Below are 22,643 nucleotides of genomic sequence, written 5' to 3'. Positions count from 1 at the left end.
TCACATTTTAGAGGCACCAGCAATTTGTTCACAAAGAATATGTTCATAAATTTTGTTTCATCTAGAGCCCAGGGAAAATTCCATCCATTGAGATCTCACTTCATACAGTCAGTCAATGTAATATGTAAGCCCTGTAAATACAGTCTGGGGACCCCGACCAAATGGAGGCAGATGGAAACTCTGAAGATGAACCTATGATTTTCTTATTCCTTATTGTTATTGTAATAGGCCCATTATCAAGTTGAAATTTAGGAGCTGTTCCATTTTTGACCTGGTCACTTTCCTTTTTGATGCCTTTTGTCATCAATTCTCTCTATTCTTACTGGGCATACATTTTATTCTTTGACAGAAGCTTCCAAACAGAAGTATGTAGGGTAATATTGGCTCTAACAAACTAATTTAATGATTACTGTAATTCAGAAGAAACATTGCTTCTAATTATTGGAATTCAGAAAAAACTGCTCTACTGTCTCTATACTCACGACTGTGTAGCTAAGCAGAGCTCAAACATTTATAAATTCACCTATGACACCACTGTTGTTGGTAGAATCTCAGACAGCAATGAGGAGGTATACGGGAGCTCATACTCAACGTCAGCAAGACCAAGGACTTCAGGAAGGGGAAGTTGGGAGAACACACACCAGTCCTCATTGAGGGGTCAGCTGCAGGGTGAGCAGCTTCAAGTTCCTTGGCGTCAACATCTCGGAGGATCTATCCTGGGCCCAACATATTGATACGATCACAAAGAAGGCATGCCAGTGGCTCTACTCCATTAGGAATTTGAGGAGATTTGGTAAGTCACCAAAGACTCATACAAATTTCCATAGATAGGGTGGAGAGCATTCCGAGTGGTTGCATCGCCACCTGGTATGGAGGCTCCAATGCACAGGATCGCAAGGGGCTGCAGAGGGTCGTAGACTCAGCCAGCTCCATCACGGGCACGACCCTCCCCACCATTGAGGACATTTTCAAGAGGCGGAGCCTCAAAGTGGCGGCATCCATCATCAAGGACCCTCACCGCCTGGGACATGCTCTCTTTTCATTACTACCATCGGGGAGGAAGTACAGGAGCCTGAAGACTCTCATTCAATGATTCAGAAACAGCTTCTTCCTCTCTGCCATCAGATTTCCAAATGGTCCATGAACCCATGAACACCATTTCGTTATTCCTTTTGTTTTGAAACACTATTTTTTTTGTAACTTATAGTAATTTTCTATCTTTGTATTGTACTGCTGTGGCAAAACAACAAATTTCACATCATGCAAGTCAGTGATAATAAATCTGATTCCAATTTGACATTTTCGTGGGGTTCAAGTCGACTATCGCCTCTCTTCCTGCAGCTGCTTGTTGGGGGAGAACAAGTTGTTTACATCAGCCATTTTTTTTATTTATGATATCAAGAATAACAGGGGAGTCCCGGCATATTAAAATAAAGAGGGTGCTGCTCAAGATGAAAAGATAATGCTCTTGGTAAAAAAAAACACAAATACCTGTTTGCCATGTTTCTGCAATACTGCATGTTATCTACAGAAGGGCTGCCTAAAGTTTCGTCTTCATGCACTAATAACTACATAGCATGGGACCATTTGTAAAGCTTGAAAGTCAAGTTCTCATTAATTTAAATATTAAATTGCCAGTGCATGGAGATCTGCATGCATTTTCCCCAGCCCCAGCATTATTGGCAGCAAAACTAGTAACAACCATTTCCCAATTTCCAGATCCATTAAATCAACTGGAAAAGACACAATTGGTAAATGCAAGTGAAATATACATTTGTTGATCGTCAGAGGCCAGAATTAATGCTTAAACCAGAAGCAGCAGTCTTATATACAGCAACATAAACAATTGCCGGCTACTTGTAAGGCAATTAGATCATAACAGTAGCACTAAAGAAAAAAGAAAGAGGGTTTAGAATTCTAACTTGGGATGATTACTCATCATTCAGCAATATTCTGCATGCATCAGAATTTACATCATCTGTGGCTTCAGTCCTGCAATCATGCTCGAAAAATCAAACAGGCACAGTGAAAATGGAGGATCCTGATTAATAACTCAGGTGCCCCAACAAATCACTTAATTCTTAGCACACAGATAGAGCCAGGACATTGATCTTTAGCCAAGTTCTCAGTAAGTACGACCATTACATTTCCATTTGTCAACTACATATGGAATTCTTTTGATGAAACTTGCCTGAGGTGCCAAAATAAGAAGTGGCCTATCCTTCTGTTGGCTTGTGCTCGCTCCAAGAGAAATTTGGAAAGTGCACAGTCGAAGTATGGCTCGTATTTCAGTACTTGCACCAGCTGTAGGAGATACTGAGAAAGTTCTTCATCACTGGTGGAAAAAAAACATTGGCAGTTTAAATTAAAACGTAGCTTAAATGCTGATATTTTCATACAATTTGGTCCAGATGCTATCTGGTTTTAATTCTGTAAATCCCTACCGTTGTTTCAACATGATTTTGATAAAAGCCAGGTAAGATTTAAAACTCAACTGTTATCTCAGAAATACTGCAAAATATGAACTTTGTATTAAATGTTAAATCCAGCTACATTTATTTCACTTTGTGTAAAGCTTCCTCTACAGCAGATTTGACATTCAGCTTGTGGTCTAATTCTTAGACCTCTTTAACCAAGCCTGGAAGAGACAGTCCCAGGTCACCGGGAATCAGCGCTGGAATAGTGCAAACTCACCCTGGTGTGAAGCTGGGTTTCAAACATATTCAGGCAGTCTGTTAGATTGCCCAAAGATTTTGAAAGCAGACATAACCACCTGTATTTTCCCCATTTTCTAAAAATGAAATAGCTCCTTGGCGAGTGGATTTTTGGAGCAAGCACGAACTGATGAATTCCCCACTGCTCTATCCTGGCAGGCAGAGTGCAAACTGTAGCCTGCAGGTTTTGCTGAACGTATTCCCCATTTACAGATGCTGACCTTGAGACTGGTTTATTAGCATAACTATAGTCTTGAGTCACCTTTCAGCCAAGCACGATCTAAAATAGCCTCAAGGTGTGATCCCACATAAACGAGACATGAAAAGTACTCACTCTGCGTAGAGGAACAAAGCAAACCAAAGTCTTTCATTGAACCTGTTTTGTTTTAGCAACATTTTGAATGTTCCCTCATGGCAACGCTTCACTTCCCCCTTGGCCCCCTTTCCCCTCCCAAATACCTCCACACCCTATTCAACAAGGACAACAATTTGAATTTCATTAAGTTTTGAGAGATTATCAATTCTCAGTGACACCAAGAAAGTGGTGATGGTGTTTCTACTTTTTTCAAATTAGAATTCACAGAATATTGCCAGTGTCAAATGGCTCAAAAGTTTTCTAAATCTTCTAGAATACATAATTGCACTTGAAGCACATTATAGTGGTATGATACACTCATCTCACATGTCTGCTTCAAGGCAGCAAATAAGTGTCAACTGTACTGGAGTAGGACTGGACCAACATATCAATTGGTTAAGTACAATAGGTTTTCTCCAAATAGTATTAAAATTCAGGAGCTACATGGTCATATTTTGGACCATATTTTTATTTTGTTCATAACCTCTATCTCCATGCCTGCTTAAAATTGGTGAAATTTTAAGCAGGCTTAAACTCAAGCACCTTTGCTCTATCAATGCAATACCCATATGTCAAAAGATAAGTTTTTATTATTTTCCACATCCCAATATCTTCATAATTGCATCCTCAAAGTGCCCTATCAAACAAACCTCATTTCTCTCAAGCATCCCACAGCATACTCTCGTACATATTGGTCTGGGTAGTTGAAGTCCAGCAATTCTAATGCTTCCCTGGGTGGTAGTTTGGTCCATATTTGGAGTAATGCTTGGAGCTGCACAAAAAGAACAGAGGTCTGGTCACAAAAGAATCAACAGGAAAACATGGTCAATTTTAAGTTCATAGTAACAATATTTCATGGATCTCACCATTAAAATGAAATGGAGAGTTAATGCTTCAATTGAAAGGATTTCATCTAAAATATCACCATTTCTCACTTACAGATGCAAAAGAAGTTGACAATAGATGATCAATTAGGGAAGGGACTTAAGGTTGAAACGCGGGGGGAGGGGGCAGGGCTGTGGCGCAGTAGCCAGCAGAAGTGAGATTCTGGCACTGGGAGAAGAGCTTCTTCGCACATACATTTAACAACATCTTAAAATCCTAAATTTTTGCTTGGGAGTGGGCTGAGGGCAACTCCTTTTAATTATCCTATTAGGGAACATCCTGGCCTAGGTCTCCTGAATGCTGGCTGCTAAAGAAACTACTTCCTCATCTACAATCACACCTCCAAACCCCACCAATCTTTTCTGTGTAAAGGTGGTCATAATAAATCTCAAAACATAAATGCATTTGAAAAATAAATTTAGTTTGGCTGATACCATAGCTATCTAATCTTGTCCTTAAGGTGTTAGTTGAAGAAGCTTGCTATGTTCAAATTGATTGCCAAGTTTCCTGAACAGTAACAATGACTACAATTGAAAATGACTACTTTGGCTATGCAATAGCTTGGGCTGTCCTAAGGTCATGAAAACTACTGTAATAATCCAGATTCTTTCATTCTTTAACATACCCCAATGGAAAACTCTTTCTCAAGATCCAGATGTACCACAACTTTTGACAACAGAGAATCTATTGAAAAGCAATCTTCTCTCCCACTTACAAGACAGTTTCTGGATGGCTCCCAAATGTAGTCATGTGTAGGGCTGGTTTACATAATCACTGAAAAGATTAAAATTGAATTGCGCTTCTCTGTAAACTAGTATATGACACTAAACTGAAATTCCTTCTGTATTTTGACATTGTCTGCATGTCTTCTGTTATGTAGATAACAATCTAATCAGCACCTAAAGTACCAAAAGTAAGTACTTCACAGTTCAATGTGAAGATCCTTGCATGCTGTATGCAATATAGGCACTCATTTTTTCCCCCAAATACATTCTAAATTGAACAGGAGCCTGGGAGTCGAGACAGTGCGATTTAATCCCTTATTCTCTACTAGCGGCAGAAGGAGGCGAACTGATCTGTTATCCTAGCATTTTAATTAGACGACAAGCTTCGTTTTTACAAGTTACAGCTGAGACCTTCTCTCGCACAGATTGACGTAAATGAGTTAAGTGAATGAATTAAACAAACAGATATCATTGCAGATAGTCATCAAGTGCCACATGATCTTCTTGTACAAATAAGTCAGTCAGCCGATCCTTAGCTTTCCCCCTTAAAATATTAATCTGTGAGAAATGTTCCTTCTTTTTAAAAAAAAATAGAAGTCCTGCAGAGTGTCTGTACACTCCAACACAGTGCAGTAGCTTCCGTGGAGACCATGTGAAGAGTTGCAACACAGCTTTTTCCTGTTGTCGAACAACCATGAGTCCTAACTTCTCAGCTCTGGACTATTCAGACTTTCCCGTATACTTGGTACCTCTCACTTGGGAAGTTGGTCTATGATTTCAATCTGACTTAATCGTACTCACATGCTTAAAAACTTGATGACTATAGTCCTTCCGACCATTGATTAATCTGTTGAGATGGTGTGAGGTCGAGAGGGGATGGGGGGAGGAGGGAAACTTGATCAGGTTCAAATTTAATCCAGGAGAACAAACCTTGAAGCCCAAGCTAAAAAAAGGTTTGAATCCAGAGATCAGAATACATGCCTGTAATCAGTTACTTATAGTACACAGATCAGACCTTCATAACTGATGTTCAAATAAATCTCACTATTGACAGTCTCCAGCATATGCTACGAGACAAAAACTGTTGGACACCTAGACACAGATCAGTCAGCAAATTCAGTCACAATCGTGGAAGGCAAACTGGGTTTATGTTTCTGGTTTTGCACTTTTTGTTTGTTTCTTGCTTCTTTGATAAATTTAAAACTAAAATTGCTCAGGAAAGTAACATCAGTAGAGATACTTTCAATTCTGTGCTCATGTACAAGAACAAAGGGATATGTAGATGAAACAGTGTGTTTGACATTCACGTCAAAAGCTTTGTTGGGGATAAGCAGAATCCATTTAAAGTGATTCAAGACAAAAAAAGAGCCATCTTAAATTATTCACGCCTGACTTAAGAGCATGTTGTTCAGCTAATGGCCACACTAGTCCATGTAGAGACTTACAGAGCAGCAAGGTCCTGGTTTGATTTCAAGGCTACCCTTAGTTAACTCAAGTCAGCATAGGTATATGTCCTTAGTTCAGGGAGTAGATTTTTTTTTAAATAGTAGATATACAAGGTGTCCTGTCACGCTATCTGCTATGAGTTGACACATGCTCAATGGTGTGGATGTCAGATGAATTTTTTTTAATGTCTTCCCATGATCAAATTATCTGCCAATACAGGCCATCCCCAGGTAAAGAACTGGTTCCATTTTTACAGACGTCTGTAAATCGATTTTGTCCATAAATCGGAAAATATACAAAAAAAAAATCACTCGATATCGTAACCATACCTCCACAGTATTGTAATGAATGACATTAAAAGCACACAGGACTGATAAGAAAGAACAATTCCTAAAAGTTGAGAGAGAGAGGAAACTAGTTCTGCTGTTTGTAGGAATGAATGTATGTACGAACACTGGATTTTTGAATTCAATAAAATTACGAGAGCTCATTTGTATGTAGGGATGTTCATAAGTTGGGCATTAGTAACCCAGGGATAGCCTACATTACCTGTTTACATCCACAGGCAGCATAATAAGCAAGGTGCCAGGAAGTGCAGGAAGTGGCTGAAATGTGTGAATTGTACTCCCCTGTCAAGAGTGTAACCCATCAGAAGAAAAGTGAAGAGGGAATTCAAGGGAGTGGAATAAGCATATTGATTTTGCAGCACACCACATAGACCTCAAAATCAATGGAAATACCATGGGGTTTTAAAGCTGGCTTTGTGTTGATCTGATTTAACATTTCATTGTCAGCAATTTCTTGCAAAAGGTATCGGTTGTTAACTTTTAATGATCATTTTGGTGGCGGAGAACGAGGATAGGGAAGAGAAATTGTTCTGCGCTAACTCAAGACTAGCATTCAGTCAGCTAAGAGCCTTGTAAAGAAATGCCATAGCTATCCAATAGCAGAATACAACCTAAGGTGAGGTTCATATTTGAAATTCAGCACCTTTGACCAATCAGCTGTGGAGTTAAAATTCAGATTACAGACAAGGCACTGACATTTTAATATTCCAACTACTTCCATGCTTACAATATCTTAGCTGCAAGAGAAACAGTGCGGCAAGATTTTCTTCTAGCTCAATATACAATCAGAAAAAGAAAGTAATCTTTTGGCCTGAGAACTCAACCTTCGATCATTCAGACAAGTTCAGAAAAAAGCAGGCAAAAGAAATTCCTGAAGTACTGGGTATAGTTTATTTATATTTCCCTGGTCATTCTTTTCAGATGGGAAGCACAAGATAATTTACACACCGACCAGGGTGGGTACCTGGCAGCGGCAATCAGAGGTCGAAAGATTAACAGAAGGGGTGTTTTGACAGCAGGTCAGTGTATATTACTGCATCTGGATCAAATTTGTCACTGCAGAAATGCTACAAATCCTCTAAAGTCCTGCAAACAGAAATTTCCATCAAGAATTTAGCAGTGGTTGGGACTGTAGGGAGTAAAACCGTGCATTCAATTGGTGCTATTCACTTACTTTCGTCTTTAGACATACTTGTTTGTACTATGTGTCCGATGATTATCATAAATATACATAAAGTGGACAGAGGAATCTGGGTAAGCACTGTGACTGCAAGATCTGGGGTTCACACAGTTATGCAACGAACAGCAGTTCATATTACACCCTCACACTGGTGATCACAATGGCTCACAATGTTGATCAGTTTGTCTCAGGACAATCTGATACAAAAAATTAATGCATTGTATGCAATATGTAAACAAAATGAGACAAGTGAAGCATTCTTATTTTCTCAGCAAGTCACAGTGATACAGCTGTACAATGTGCTTCAGTGTTGGATTACAGAGTGTCCTTGCAGCTGTACAAACCCCTGTTCTTTCTCAGATAGGAGCCTTTACCAACAGTCTTTACCAAAGACTTTACTCAGGCTACCTGATCCACTTGGGTCAGCTCCTCATCTGAAATTGAACAAAAGTCCTTCGCTAACCACTGAAGCTGAAAATCAAATCACTAACCACATTAGCAAAGTCTCTCCTGTTCCTTTTCCTTCCCAACTTAAGTATAGCCTGCTATATTATTAAACAGAGCCCTTCCATATTGCTCTCAAAGCATATGATTGAATATACCATTTTTGTGCTGCTATAACAGTCACAATAAACTGAATGGACATTCAGATTGACAGCTCATGTTGTTGTTGGCTTTGCATGCAATTTACCCTGGTACAAATCCCATTATAAAATATTAAGACATTGCAGATCCAGATTCCACACATTCCCTGATAGTCATGAGTACCTAAGTTTGGCAGTTGTTGTTTCTTACTGATCCAAAACAGGCCACAACTGATACTTCCTAGGTGAAATGTGTTGGAGCACCAGATTTGGAAATGTTGTTAGTGAGTTTCAATTGATGTAGGCATAGCCCCAAATCTGGGATGTGCACATGGAACCGATGGCTTCTTAAGGCCCAAGGTACGATGAATGGGAGTTTCCAACAAAGACTCCCGAGACTTTCCTTGCACTTTTGAGGATTAAATTCCACCTGTCATTATTTTGCCCATCTCATCAACTGATCTATATCATCCTGAGGCCTACAAGTATCCTTTTCACTATCAACACTATCACCAATTTTTACGTTATCCACAAATTTACTAATCATACCTCCTGCGTTCATATCCAAACTGAAAGTGTATTTACAAACAATAAGGGTCCCAGCATCGATCCCTGTAGTGTACCATTAGTCACACTTTCCAAACACAAAAACAACCATCCACTATCACTCTCTGCCTCCTGTTACCAAACTAATTTTGGACCTAATTTGCTAACTTGTCTTGGATCCCGTGGGCTCTTATTTTTTGGATCAGTCTCCCATATCATACCTTGCCAAAAGCCCTACTGAAGTCACTGTAGTCGACATCTACCGCACTGCCTTCATCAATACATTTTATTACCTCTTCTAAAAGTTCAATCAAATTGGTCAGATAGGATCTCCTAACAAAACCACCTAACTACTTTTGAATAACCCCTGCCTTCCCACATTAATCCTCTCCCTCAGAAATTTTTTCCAATAATTTTCCTACCATTGATGTTGGACTCACAGGCCTATAATTACCTGGCTTCTAATTTACTTTTGTTCAGCTTTCAGTGCTATCTAATGTGGTAAAAGCACTGTAAAAATGTGCTTGCACTCTGGTTCACCAGATATAAAGACATTGGTTTAACTTATGATAGCAAACTGGGGCTTAGTTACCATACAAATTTAAATTACATCTGCTGCCTTAACAATGATAAAATAACAATTTTACTTCAATACAGCTCACTATTTGAGGCAACTGTGTAGCTTACAATCAGAAAGCAAGTCCCATGCTCTTGGTATTACTATTGCAAGCGCATGTAGAGGGTCCCTCCTACAACTGAAGAAGTTATTTAAATAGTGTAACACACAAAAGGAGCTGGAGGAACTCAGCAGCTCAGGCAGCATCAACAGAGGGAAGTGGATAATCGACATTTCAGATCGAGACCTTTCACCTGGACTCAGGATCTCAACCTGAAACGTTGACTGTCCACTTCCCTCAGTAGATGCTGCCTGAGCTGCTGAGTTCCTCCAGCTCCTTTGTGCATTGCTCTGTGTTGTTATTGGGTTTCTCTGGCTCTAATAAAAAATACTAATGAATTAAAAAAAACCACCTGTCCTAAATGGGGGGGGGGGGGGGGGGGGGGGGGGGGGGGGGGGGGGGAGAAAAATTTAATTTGCATCTAAGAAGTCAGTAGAGAGGCTGTTCCAGGTGCACATCAATGCAAGCTGAGGCTACCCTTTAATTTGGTTTGGGGCTTAATTTAAATGCTGCCAGAGAACTGCAAGCAACATTCTGGTGCTCCATTACAGTATGCATGCTGGCAAGGGGTGGATACTGACTGACACTCAGATCAGGCCTGGGTGAAGGGAACCTTAGTAAAGTGGGCCATCTTGCTTCTCCTGAAAACACTAAAATTAAATCTTAAAACTTCATGGACACAAATGACTCTAAAATTTTGATTTGGGTTTAAGTTCTAGTGTGCCCTTAGGAAGACGGTGGAGCAAGGGATGTGGATTCTGCCAGTGCCTTGTTTTTAATCATCACATGCAATTCCTATTGGAAGATGCTCATTGTGGATGCTGGAGGATATCACAACGGAGCTTTGGAATAAAGTTGTCTGCTGCTATCAGTTGACCAATGCAGTTACATCATATCTCATACAGCGAAATTTTACAAATGGATGTCCAAAATCTCCTCAAACTACTCTTTAGTGTGGGTTTAGCAACATACAAATTTTGGGGAGTTCCCACTGCTTACAATGAGCACTAGTTGGTGTGTCCATAGATGGAAAGAGTTTATTAAATTACACAGGAGTTTCAGGGCATGTTCAAAAACATCTCAGGCACTCCTGCAATGTTCCAGCAGGGATACCAGGAATTTGCACTGCACTTCAGAATCTCTAACAATTGGATTACTGCCAGTCAAACAGCGAAGAAACTGGCATGATTTGGATTGTCAAACTCATGTGGGTGATGGTCTTTTCCCCTCTGACTCAATCTTTTTAGCCTGGCAGATGATTATACATTGTGAAGCAGTTTACATAAAACTCGAGCTTATGCACTGTTTGGAAATTGCTTCAAGATTCAATGCCTCAAGCCTATCTCAATTCTATTAAGTGTTTCTGAATTCTGGCCATAATGGTAAACAAATTCCATGATTCCATTCTAAGCACAAGGGGCAATTTTTGCTCCCCTCTACAGACAGGTGCACGGCAGCAGCAGGTAAACCGCACTGAGCTTGATGGCCCATTTCTATAAAAAGGTGACCATGATTTTAGATCAGGCCATGAAAGAGCAAGCAGTATTCCAATCTAAAGCAGGTGAGATTTTCTTTTCAAGATGCCAGTCAGGAACTCGTGCAACTTTGGCAATACATGGGGCAGCTGAGCTGTCCTTAAAGGGTCCATGGTAAAGAATCACAAACCAAAATTCTCCTGTTTGCTCCTCTTCTCATCTTTGGGTCCCATTTCCACCCAGCTCCTGTCCGTCCCTTGCCTCCACCATGATGCTATCTGCTGACACTCATCCAGGACAGCCAGCTTGATCCACAGACTGACTGCACCAACTCCTCTCGCCCAAGAATCAGACACACAAAATTTTATGACGGCAATCGGAATAGGAATCTTGAGCCAATTTGTTTCCGCTCCTTAACCCTGGGATGCCAAGGACAATTCTACCATTATGTGCCTTTTAGTACAGGTAGTCCTACAGATGTGAGAAGTTCAAAGCCAGGACCTCCCTGACCTGCATGATTTACTCACTGATGACAGATGCATTAAAAAATTAACTTCTCTCAACACAAGTTTTCTTACATTCCTATTACTTGTTTTAACTTCTTAAAAAATTAATTGTGAGAAACGCAGGCATTAAGCCAGGGAACAATATAATGCTGTAATGTTTTTGGCAAGACTAAAATACTGCGACATAACTGCCCCATGACGAGCTATGGTAAGACCATCCGGGTGATCAGTCCTCACATTCCGTCATCACCAGTTTGTCAGCTATCAGATAGACGACCCTGGAAAGTCTGATCTGGGTCACCAGCCAACACCAGTAACTTTCCAGCTGTCAGTTCAGGCCCTGTCGCATCTCATGCTGTTTTCATTGAGCAGGCTTCAGAAACACAACCCAGGCCTCCACAGAGAGAATGGCTTCCTTCTATAGAGGACACTGCAGGCTGATGGAGCAGGCAATGTGAGACAGCCTATTGAGCGCAGAGCTGAGGAATGCAGCAGCTGCAGAGGGCTGCCACGCGCCTTCAGTTATTCTATCATGCGACTTCCTTTTTAAAAAAAGTAGAAAAACATATCCAGATAGCAAACCATCGTAACACCCTCTCTTCTCCCCCCCCGATCACTTGCTTCTTTATGCTCCTCCTCTCACTAAAACTGTTTCATAAATTGTATTTCCATAGTGCATCCTCTGGTACCTCATTCACTTTGCATTATGTGAGAACATCAACAAGGAGTCTATGGTACCTACTTAACCAGGAAGGGTACCACATCTGAGCCTACTCCATTTCTTGCACTGGTGTTTGGAGAGAAAAAGCAAAGAATCTGGACATTTGTTTCCTGTAAGGATACCTGTAGTTACGTGAAGCCCTCTGTGGACATGGCTGTATGATTCCACCTTATGTTAAGTAGGTACCTTCCCATTTCTTGAATCATGAGTACAGGTTTCATAAACAAAGCTTGTTTTTCTACATGCCTGGGAGGTATCAGGGCAATAAATTAAGGAGTTTAAAATAATAAATGAACTTGGTACAGAAGAGCAACAGGAACCATCTGCTCTGATAGGGGAATCTAGGATAAGGAGGCATCATCTTAAAATTCAAGGTAATCTTTAGGAAAATATCAAGGATTTAGTTAGACAGTTTTTTTTAACCAATTAAATGAAGTAGATCAAAAGCACATATCCAGAGTTGAGGCAGAGAGCCAATGAATAGAATTGAGAGACTGAATGGCCTACTTCCTTCATTAACTTCAAGTTGGTCATTTGAAAACTTGAGCACTGTTGAGCAGTTTATTCTAAACTTACAAAGAAATGCTGTGCTAATTGGTAGTAATGAACAGAAATTGAAGGATTATTCAGTCAAGGTATACTTGAGTAATCTCAGCTGATGTCAAAATTGTAAACATATCAGTGGGCTTTAGTAACAGATAGGGTATTGTTTAAGTTGTTAGATAATTCTGAGATGGATGATCTTCATAGGGTGGCAGTAGAGGCTGCTCAGTTCATTTCAGTGCTCCAGGATAGGGAGATGACTGATAGCCACTTGGGGAAGCTGAGGCTGTACCTCAGAAAGATATCAATGGCTTCATAAGAATGAAGAAAGCTAGCAGAAAGAGAGAGCGCGAGAGGGAGAGAAACTGAAGGCAGACTCTCACCAGCTTGCTCACTAAATGCTCAAATGTTTGGTAATGGCCCAGATCTGGGATTGATGGATGACCACTCTAGTGGTTTCACTATCTGCTCCATGTGATTACTTAGAGTGGACCTTCCAACTACAACTTGATCCCAGAGGTCTGTTTGGACTTCATCTGCAAGGTCATGTGCAGGACAGGGCTTTCTGGTTACAAATGCCATTGAACTGCTTTGACTTCTGGTTAAGTCCTGCCCCTAAACTAAAATCTGATAAATTACCAAACAGATTGAAACTTTTCAACTGTGAGATGGTCAAAAATTTTCAAGCTATAAAAAAAATTCGACAGGTCCTCCCCAGGTTACGAATGCACAACTTATGTACGGCCTGCACATACGAATGGGCATTTGGGAAACTGGCAGGATGGGATTTGCCAGCTGCTGCAGGTCTACAGGCATCTACTGCTGCCTGGGAACTCAGTTGGTGGCCGCATATCCGACTTGCAAAGTGTCCAGACTATGAACAGTTCACAGAAATGGAACCCTTTCATAACCTGGGGAGGACCTGTAATTAATATAATTTAAAAAAAAAACACACAATGTGTCTAACTTACCTTAAGCCACTTTTCAAAAATGTAAATCACCTGAAATTTACTTTGTCCCTTGCAGCTGTTCCTCTCCGTTGAAATAAAGGGAGTCACTGGATCTTGCATGGGTTCAGGAGACAGATTTTCCCCACACAACAACTGAGAAACTGCAGGAGTTTGGCACACTCTCTCTGGATTCCATGAGAAGTCCAACATTAGAGTGACGTTGGAAAATTCTCAATGAGAGACTCTCGGCGATTCAGGACTTTGGCTTTTGCATCAAGAGTCCTAAATTTTACTAGTTACATGGGAAAATGCTGGGAGTTTCACACAGAAGGGAAATCAGGCCGATATAACAGGGGAGTGAAATATGCACTAAATATAGGCTCTGTCACTCAAATCCCAAAGGGAGAACCATCCACACAACTAAACAATTAAATATATCCAGATATTGCATTGTAATTTGCAAAATGGATACGAAGATCTGGTCTTGTCCCAAACTAAGATTCAATTTTACAGAACCTGCTTTAGGCCACTGGCAGAAAGACTCTTTAAAAATCTGCATTATTCTGCATACTACATTGGGGAAACTTGCATCCACAAGACAGAATGGATGCTAAATGCATGATTATAAAGGAAAGGAGTTAAAATTTCAGAGGTTGAGATCAAAGACAAGGAAGCCAACAAGATTATTATTAAAAAAGTCACTGGAAAGTGCCCTTTAAATTTAGTAAGGAATCTTCTTAGTCATCTCTCTCTGCAGTATCTTATAGTAAAACATTTTACAAGTAGCTTCCTGTTATTGTCACTTTTGGTTTGCTAGCCAAATAACAGTGACATGGAGGAAGGGGACCCCAGGGCAATGCAGTTTTTTTTTATCTTGAAGAAACATTAAAATGAAATGCATTTTATTTGAAAAGCACATTGTGTTTGAGTGACAGTTCCTGCAGCTCAGCAATGATTGTGCCTGTAGTGGCTGATTGCAAAAACTTGGTCTCAATGGAGTTACCGATTAAAAGATGAAAGTAATGGTCAGAAGTCCTTGAAAAGTGAGGCAGCATAAACAAATTTATAGGAGTGACAAGGAAAGTATGCCAGCTTCGACACATTTCTTGGAGAGTTCTCAAGAAGACTGTGGACCTTGCTTAAAACAAAAAATGGTAAGGAAGACTTGTGGTCCAATGACAAAAAAACATTTGTGTTTTACAGTAAACAATTTTCTGGAGCCTTTCTCCAAAACCACAAAGCATTTCCATCAATTTTAACAACACTAGAATGGCTTTTGCAATTTTTTTCTAGTGTGAAACTTTCTGCAGAAACTTGAGCCTTTGATCAGGACTGACGATACAATGCAGTTCAGACGGACTGCTGCACTGCTGGGGCTGCCATCCTTCAGAAATTAATGGTCCTTTTTACAGAGGATTTCCCTGAATGTCCTGGCCAACACTTAACCCACAACTAATGCCACCTTAAGAAATTATTTCGATATTTATGACATCATGGTGTTGCAGCTCGTGGAGCTGTTGCCTCAGAGCTCAAAAACCCAAGTTCAATCCTGACCTCTGGACTTTGCACCTACTCCCTGTAAACATGTGGGTTTCCTCTAGGTGCTCCCATTTCCTTCCACTTCCCAAAGATAGGCTGGTTGTTAGATTAGCTGGCCATTGTAAATCACCTCTAGTGTATAGGTGAGTGGCAGTATCTAGAGGGAATTGATGGGAATGTGGAGAGAATAAAATGGGGTTATTACAGGTTTTGCATGGATGGGTACTTGATGGCTGGCATGGACTCTGTAGAATGTAGCCTGATCAATGCTAAATGATTCTATGACACTGATGGACATTTTGTACAAATGAGGAGGAAACCTTGAATAAGGAATCAATAAAAAAAAGAATACAGCACACTTTAAGAAAATACAGTGAAACTCAATGAAATATTTCCAGCTCTCAGTAGGAATGGCTGATTTTCATGAGAGACTCAACTATTAAAGCACTTGGCCTATTCTAGGAAAGGGAACATTCAATAGCCATACCTGAGCCACATCTTCATGCTTATTCCACTTTACTGAGAGTAGCAGCTTAGGCAGTGACTGGGGAAAGTTTTCACGGCAGTCATATCGCAGAGTCCATAATAAATCCATCTCATTTTCACATAGTTGAGACAATGGATCTCGTTCCATGATTTCCTTTAGTTCAATATGCAATTTCTTCCATCCTCGGCCCTGAATGAAGAATTAGTCACCAGTTACAGGTTAAATGTCCAATCATAGTCCTAATACCAGGACTTTATATCACTCCTAACAGAAATCTGTCTCATGGCTCCAAAGTGTCCGTGAGCTTCACGCGAGCAAGGAATTTTATTGCACCCTGGTGTATACGACAATGAACTAATCTAAATCTTGTTCAGTTTCTCTAATCACTTTTTTTCATCCTATGACAGTTCCTTTAGGAAAGGAATGTACACAGTCTCAAAGTGAGGAGTCAGCCATTCAGGGTTAAAATGAGAAGAAATTACCTCACCAATAGCATTGTGAATATTTGGATTTTCTCCACCCAAGAAAGCTGTGGAGCCTCAGTCAGGAGAGAGCTACACATTTTTGGTTATCAGGAATTAAGGGATATAGGGTTAGTGCAGCAAAGTGCTATTAAAGCAAATGAACAGCCATGATCTCATTGAATAATGCAGTAGACACAAAAGGTTGAATAATCTACTCCTGCTTCAACTTTTTATGTTAGGTTCTTAATTGAGTCCTTGTCTGGCTACTTACTTTCACAGACACACTTCACTCCCTCTGGAGTTTCTGATATGACCACTCACGCCATTGCAATGCATGGCCTCTACTTCACTATCCAGAAGTGCCCTGGTTTATCTCATTTTCAACCATTCATGACCTGAGCAATCCCTGCATCGTCTCCTGTCCTGTCCCTAACATCCTGATCTGCAGATTGTTGTAATAGCCAGTGCTTAGCTTCTTCTATGGTTCATTTCCCTCATGTCCTAACTTTGGCAAGATTTTTTTTGAATGAGATGACGAGACATTTTTTCTGCATATCTACTGATGACATCAATCTCCAGCTATCGATGACCTCTCTCGATCCCTCCACTAGCACCCAAGAAGCTGCTCAACATATTCTGTCTGACAAAGACATGGCAACAAGAAACTCAAACTGATTTGTGTCTGTTAGCCAAGGTTAAGACCTGTGACCTCTGGTTGAGTTGCTGGGACAGGACTGAATTAGGCTTCAGAGATCCCACAATTGACAAATTACCAGAGAATGGCTGTCGCGAATGTCTTAAGAAGTTGCAGCAGGTAATAAAATGCCAAATTTGCTTTGTAATCTCTTTACAGTTAAAATCATACTTAATCAAAAAAAAATGTAATTACCTGAAGTTCCACTTTGTTCTGTCACTTATAATCCCCAATTCAAATAAATGTACATTCTTTGGTGCAGTAAAGTCCTCAACTATCAGTGGTGGATTCATAATATGTAACAACCATTTTAAAAATGCTTTCACTTAGTTAATAGACAAGTGATATACCCTAGCTCTGCTGCTGAGGCAGTCTCAGTACTCAGCGGAGAGTTCTATTGGGAATTTAAAAAAGGATGAACAATGGACTATGGCAGAGAAGTTTGTCCTTTTGCAAGTGGTAAACATGTGAAGCAGTAAAATTTGCACATTGATATTCCCTTCTGAAAATAACTTAATTGGAACTGACCTTTAGAAATGAATGGACAACAAAAGTGTAACAGAAGACAAAATTCTACTCTGCCCTCTCTAACCCATACTAGCCACTAGCAAAGCCCTCAAATTACCAATCATATTTCATAGCTCAATTGGAACTGCAAACTTTACCACGGTTAGAATTGCTTTGATAGTACTAACATCTTTGTGAAGTTACATATTGGTATTAGTTTTTATATCACACAATATACTCTTATAGTTTATTTTGGATTGCATCATTTTGTTTGAGAATACGACTGATTATGTGGATATAACAGATTCCCATGAAATTATTAGTGCCACTTCACAACAAAATAGGGTGCGGATATCAAAATAATGGGGCCAATGACCACTAGGTGGCATTATAGCATGCTCTGCTACTCTTGATATTCATTTGCTGTACTTACTGCTGTACTTAGTGTGTCATTGCTTCGTGCAATCTCGGCTGCCTTCTCCAAAATCTTCAATTAGTGTTATTTAAAGAGAGGGAAAGAAAAAAAAATGAGAAAATATTCAAAATTCAAAACATTTCTGCTTCAGCATCACAGCAATCCAAGCAGAATCAAAGCTTCTTTCAAAGGTGATTTCAAAACAATTAAGTTTACTGCATTGACTTATTTGTTAGCCATTTATCTAAATTCCCTTCACTGGACATAGATGTGCTCCTCAACTTATCCAAAGGCACAAACTTGACATAAACTTTTCATCCCTCAGGCCCAGTTTCCAAGGCTTCAAGGATCATGATTACACCATTTAAGGAATTGTGTTTTGTTCTCCAATTATTTAGCTGTTTATAGTTAATACTTCTTTATGAATCCAAATTATTCTAAAAGTCAGGCATTTAAAATTATTTTTAAAAAGTTAGATAATAAACTTTTCCTTTTGAAAGGAGTCCATTTTGTGCAGAAAACCTTTGTTGATCAACTGCAAATCAGAAGGGTCAATTTTGCAGTTGAACAAAGGAGACTATGGAGCCATGAGGGAGGAGCTGGCTAAAGTTGACTGGGCGGGCATCCTAGCAGAATTGTCAGTGGAACAGCAATGGCAGGTATTCTTGGGAATAATGCACAAGGTGCAGGATCAGTTTATTCCCCAGAGAAGGAAAGACTCAAAGAGGGGAAAGGGGCCACCGTGGCTGACAAAGGAAGTCAGAGATACCATTGTGTTAAAAAGGAAGAAGTATGGCAGAGCCAAGCTGAGTGGGAAGATAGAAGATTGGGAAATTTTTAAGGTGCAGCAGAATTTAACTAAAAAGGTAATTCGGGAAGAAAAAATGAGGTACGAAGGCAAGCTAGCCAGGAATATTAAGGAGGATAGCAAAAGCTTTTTTTTTAGGTATGTGAAGGGAAAGAAGTTAGTTAGGAACAATGTTGGGCCCTTGAAGACCGAATCGGGTGAAATTATTACGGGAAACAGGGAGATGGCAGTCGAATTTAATAAGTACTTTGGATCTGTCTTCACGGGGGAAGGTGTAAGAAATCTCCCAGAGGTAAGGATGGACAAAAGGCAGAGGGTGACAGAGGAACTGAAGTGGATTGACATTAGGAAAGAAATGGTGATGGGTAGACTAATGGGGCTGAAGACTGACAAATCCCCAGGTCCAGATGGTCTGCATCCCAGGGTACTAAAGGAGGTGGCTCTAGAAATTGTGGAAGCATTGGTGATCATTTTCCGATGTTCCTTAGATTCGGGGTCAGTTCCTGAGGATTGGAGAATGGCTAATGTTATCCCACTTTTTAAGAAAGGAGGGAGGGAGAAAACGGGGAACTATCGTCCAGTTAGCCTAACATCTGTTAAGGATGAAATAGCGGCATATTTGGATAGCAATGATAGGATTGGGTCGAGTCAACATGGATTTACCAAGGGCAAATCATGCTTGACTAATCTACTGGAGTTTTTTTGAGGATGTAACCAGGAAAATAGACGAGGGAGATTCAGTGGATGTTGTATACCTCGACTTTCAGAAGGCATTTGACAAAGTGCCGCACAGGAGATTGGTGGGTAAAATTAGGGCTCATGGAATTGGGGGGCAGGCATTAACATGGATAGAAAACTGGTTGGCGGATAGGAAACAAAGGGTAGGGGTGAATGGATGTTTCTCAGAATGGCAGGCCGTGACTAGTGGGGTGCCACAGGGCTCGGTGCTGGGACCGCAGCTGTTTACGATCTATGTTGATGATTTAGATGAAGGCATTGTGAATAACATTAGCAAGTTTGCTGATGATACAAAGTTGGGTGGCAGTGCGACATGTGTAGAGGAAGTTAGGAGAATTCAAGGTGATTTGGGTAGGTTGGGTAAGTGGGCAGATACTTGGCAGATGAAGTTCAATGTGGATAAGTGTGAGGTTATCCACTTTGGGAGCAGGAACAGGAAGGCGGGTTATTATCTGAATGGTGTGGAGTTAGGTAAGGGGGAAATACAAAGGGATCTAGGAGTCCTTGTTCATCAGTCACTGAAAGTGAATGAGCAAGTGCAGCAGGCAGTGATGAAGGCTAATGGAATGTTGGCCTGTATTACAAGGGGAATTGAGTACAAAAGCAAAGAGATTCTTTTGCATTTGTACAGGGCCCTGGTGAGACCACTCCTGGAGTATTGTGTACAGTTTTGGTCTCCAGGGTTAAGGAAGGATATCCTGGCTATAGAGGGCATGCAGCGTAGGTTTACGAGGTTAATTCCGGGGATGTCGGGACTGTCTTATGCTGAGAGGTTGGAGAGACTGGGATTGTACACGCTGGAATTGAGGAGATTGAGAGGGGATCTGATTGAAACATACAGGATTATTAAGGGATTGGACAAGATAGAGACAGGAAATATGTTCCAGATGTTGGGGAAGTCCAGGACCAGGGGGCATGATTTAAGAATAAGGGCTAGGCCATTTAGGATAGAGGTGAGGAAAAACTTCTTCTCCCAGAGGGTTGTGAATTTGTGGAATGCACTGCCTCAGAGGGCAGTGGAGGCCAATTCTCTGGGCACTTTCAAGAAGGAGCTAGATAGGTTTCTTATAGATAGGGGAATCAAGGGATATGGGGACAAGGCAGGAACAGGATATTGATTGTTGAGGATCAGCCATGATCTCAAAATGGCGGTGCAGACTCGAAGGGCTGAATGGTCTACTTCTGCTCCTATTGTCTATTGTCTGTTGTCTATTGTTTTCTCTATTTTCAGATTACTATAGTAGTAGAGATAGGGTATTACCAGAATAAAGGAAAATAATTAAAAGACTTTTCTTTCTTCCAGAAAAGAGCAGGTACTTTTCACAGTTACCATCTAGATGGTAATCATGGTCAACAGGGTTAAAAACTGAGTAGATTCTACGAGAGCAGGAAAATGGTTCTCCAGGTTATCAACCGAATAGAGTTGAGGGAATTGTTAAAGTAGCTTGAGTTGAACAAATGGCAATACACAGTGAAAAATGGAAAACCATCACCAAGAGTGCTGTAATTGCTTCCATTCATGTGTATTTATTTTAGACAAGGTACTTAATTTTTTTGATTTTGTCCATTGTTATTTCAATATAACTTCTGTAATAAGAAAAAAAGTATTTCTGCTCAACATTTTTTAATTCCTACAAGTGTGGTAATGTCAGGTTCAGCAGAAATAATGCTGCAAGTCAGGTCCATCTAATAAAGAAAAAAATATTTCTGAGTTTTCTTGTTTACTCTTAATCTATCAATAAAGCATGGTGACTGAGTAATGCAGCATGGTATGACATTGCTCTTTCAGTTCTTGTGGTAAGGAATCTCACCACAAGATGAAATGAAGAGAGCTGAAAGGTTGAGTGGACTAAAACTGGAAACATCAGACTAATGGAGTGAAGGGGTTCTGCTGAGATTACAATGTGTTACTCTTCAGCAAGGAGAAGGAAAGGCATATATTCCATTCTCACAATTCCCTTAGTCTGCAGAAAGTTTCACCAAAGATTTTGGAGATAAGAAAGAAGTGTGATCACACAATGTCAACTTCTAATATGTTAAATATTGTATTTTCATTACCAACATGTTTGATAATAAAGTCAGTACTTGTTTAAGTGGTTTGCAATAAAAATTATCTACCTTGTCAAAAGCAGGATAGAAGATTGGTGATTTGCTGTATTCTTGGAATTGGATCTGCAAAGCTGTAGCATTCTCAGTGTATGGATTGGTCTGTGTTGTACCCATTGGGTTCAGCATTTCTTCCAGTTCATCTTAAACCCAGGAAAATTTAGTGTAAATCACTCACATTTTGGGACTGAAATTCTGAATATTTTAACAATTAATGGGAGAGAAGTTTTCAGAGTGCTATACATACCAGGAAAAGATGACCAACAGTGCAGCAAGAGATCGCCATTCTTCAACTGACCCCTGAAGTTAAATACCATTGTATTCACCCATGCAATTGGATAATGCTAATGGAAAGGAAGGATATGCTTTTATATTTTGCTTTTCATCATTACAGAACATGCCAAAAAATAATTCATAGCCAAAGAACTATTTTAATATGTAGTTGCACATAAATCAATTTAAAAAAAAATATTTTTTTAGGATCTAGGCCAGCAATTATCACTCATCCCTAATTGAAGGTGGTGATGAGCTGCCTTACTGAACCATTGTCAACCTTCTGTGAAAATACTCCCTCAATGGTGTGGGGTTCGGAGTTCCAGGATTTAGGTCCTTGCAAGATATTTCCAAGTAAGTATATGGTGTTTGACTTGCAAGGGAATCTGAAGGTGGTGGTGGTGCTGTGCAGAGATGTGTGTTTGGAGATCCTGCCAGAGTAGCAAAACTAACTGCAGCTCATTTTACAGGTAATACACACTGCGGCCCCAGTGTGTCAGTGGTGTAAGAAAGGTGTGTTTAGGGTTGTGTATTGGGTACCTGTGTCATGCTTGAATGTCGCTGGAGTTTCACTCAGGTAAATGGCGAGTGTTCCATCACACTCCTGACCTGTGCATTGGAGACGGTAGTATCACTTTAGGGTATCAGACGAAAAGTTACTCACCACAGGATATCCAGTCTCTGACCTGTTATTGTAGCCATGGTATTTTGTGGCTAGTCCAGCTGAGCAACTGGTCAGTGGTGGTCCCCAGGATATTGGTGGTGGGGGACTTGGCAATAGTAATGCCATTGAATGTCAAGAATAGGTAATTAGACATTTTCTTGTTGGAGATGATCATTGCTTTGTCTTTACTGCGATGCAAATGTGATTTACCACTAGTCAGCCCATGGTTGAATGTTGGCTTGATGTTGCTGCATGCAGGTATGGACTAGTTCATTTAATGAGGAGCTGCAAACG

General features: G+C 40.3%; 1 protein-coding gene across 3 annotated transcripts in view; it reads right to left on the bottom strand.

Annotated features, from left to right (window-relative positions):
* pik3cb (phosphatidylinositol-4,5-bisphosphate 3-kinase, catalytic subunit beta) overlaps window positions 1–22,643 on the bottom strand; it is a 158,873-nt gene that overhangs the window by 31,833 nt on the left and 104,397 nt on the right. For all 3 annotated transcript variants that reach the window (XM_052018267.1, XM_052018265.1, XM_052018268.1), the window contains exons 9-14: window positions 21,660–21,756; window positions 21,425–21,555; window positions 17,779–17,832; window positions 15,681–15,869; window positions 3,720–3,841; window positions 2,192–2,335 (exon numbers count right to left, since the gene is read on the bottom strand). In XM_052018267.1, the coding sequence (XP_051874227.1) occupies window positions 2,192–2,335; window positions 3,720–3,841; window positions 15,681–15,869; window positions 17,779–17,832; window positions 21,425–21,555; window positions 21,660–21,756 (737 nt within the window). The remainder of the gene's footprint in view (window positions 1–2,191; window positions 2,336–3,719; window positions 3,842–15,680; window positions 15,870–17,778; window positions 17,833–21,424; window positions 21,556–21,659; window positions 21,757–22,643) is intronic.

This window comes from Pristis pectinata, chromosome 6 (genome assembly GCF_009764475.1).
Source record: "Pristis pectinata isolate sPriPec2 chromosome 6, sPriPec2.1.pri, whole genome shotgun sequence".
Taxonomy (NCBI): domain Eukaryota; kingdom Metazoa; phylum Chordata; class Chondrichthyes; order Rhinopristiformes; family Pristidae; genus Pristis; species Pristis pectinata.
The sequence above is the reverse complement of the archived record's forward strand: the minus strand, read 5'-3'. Positions and strand labels throughout refer to the sequence as shown.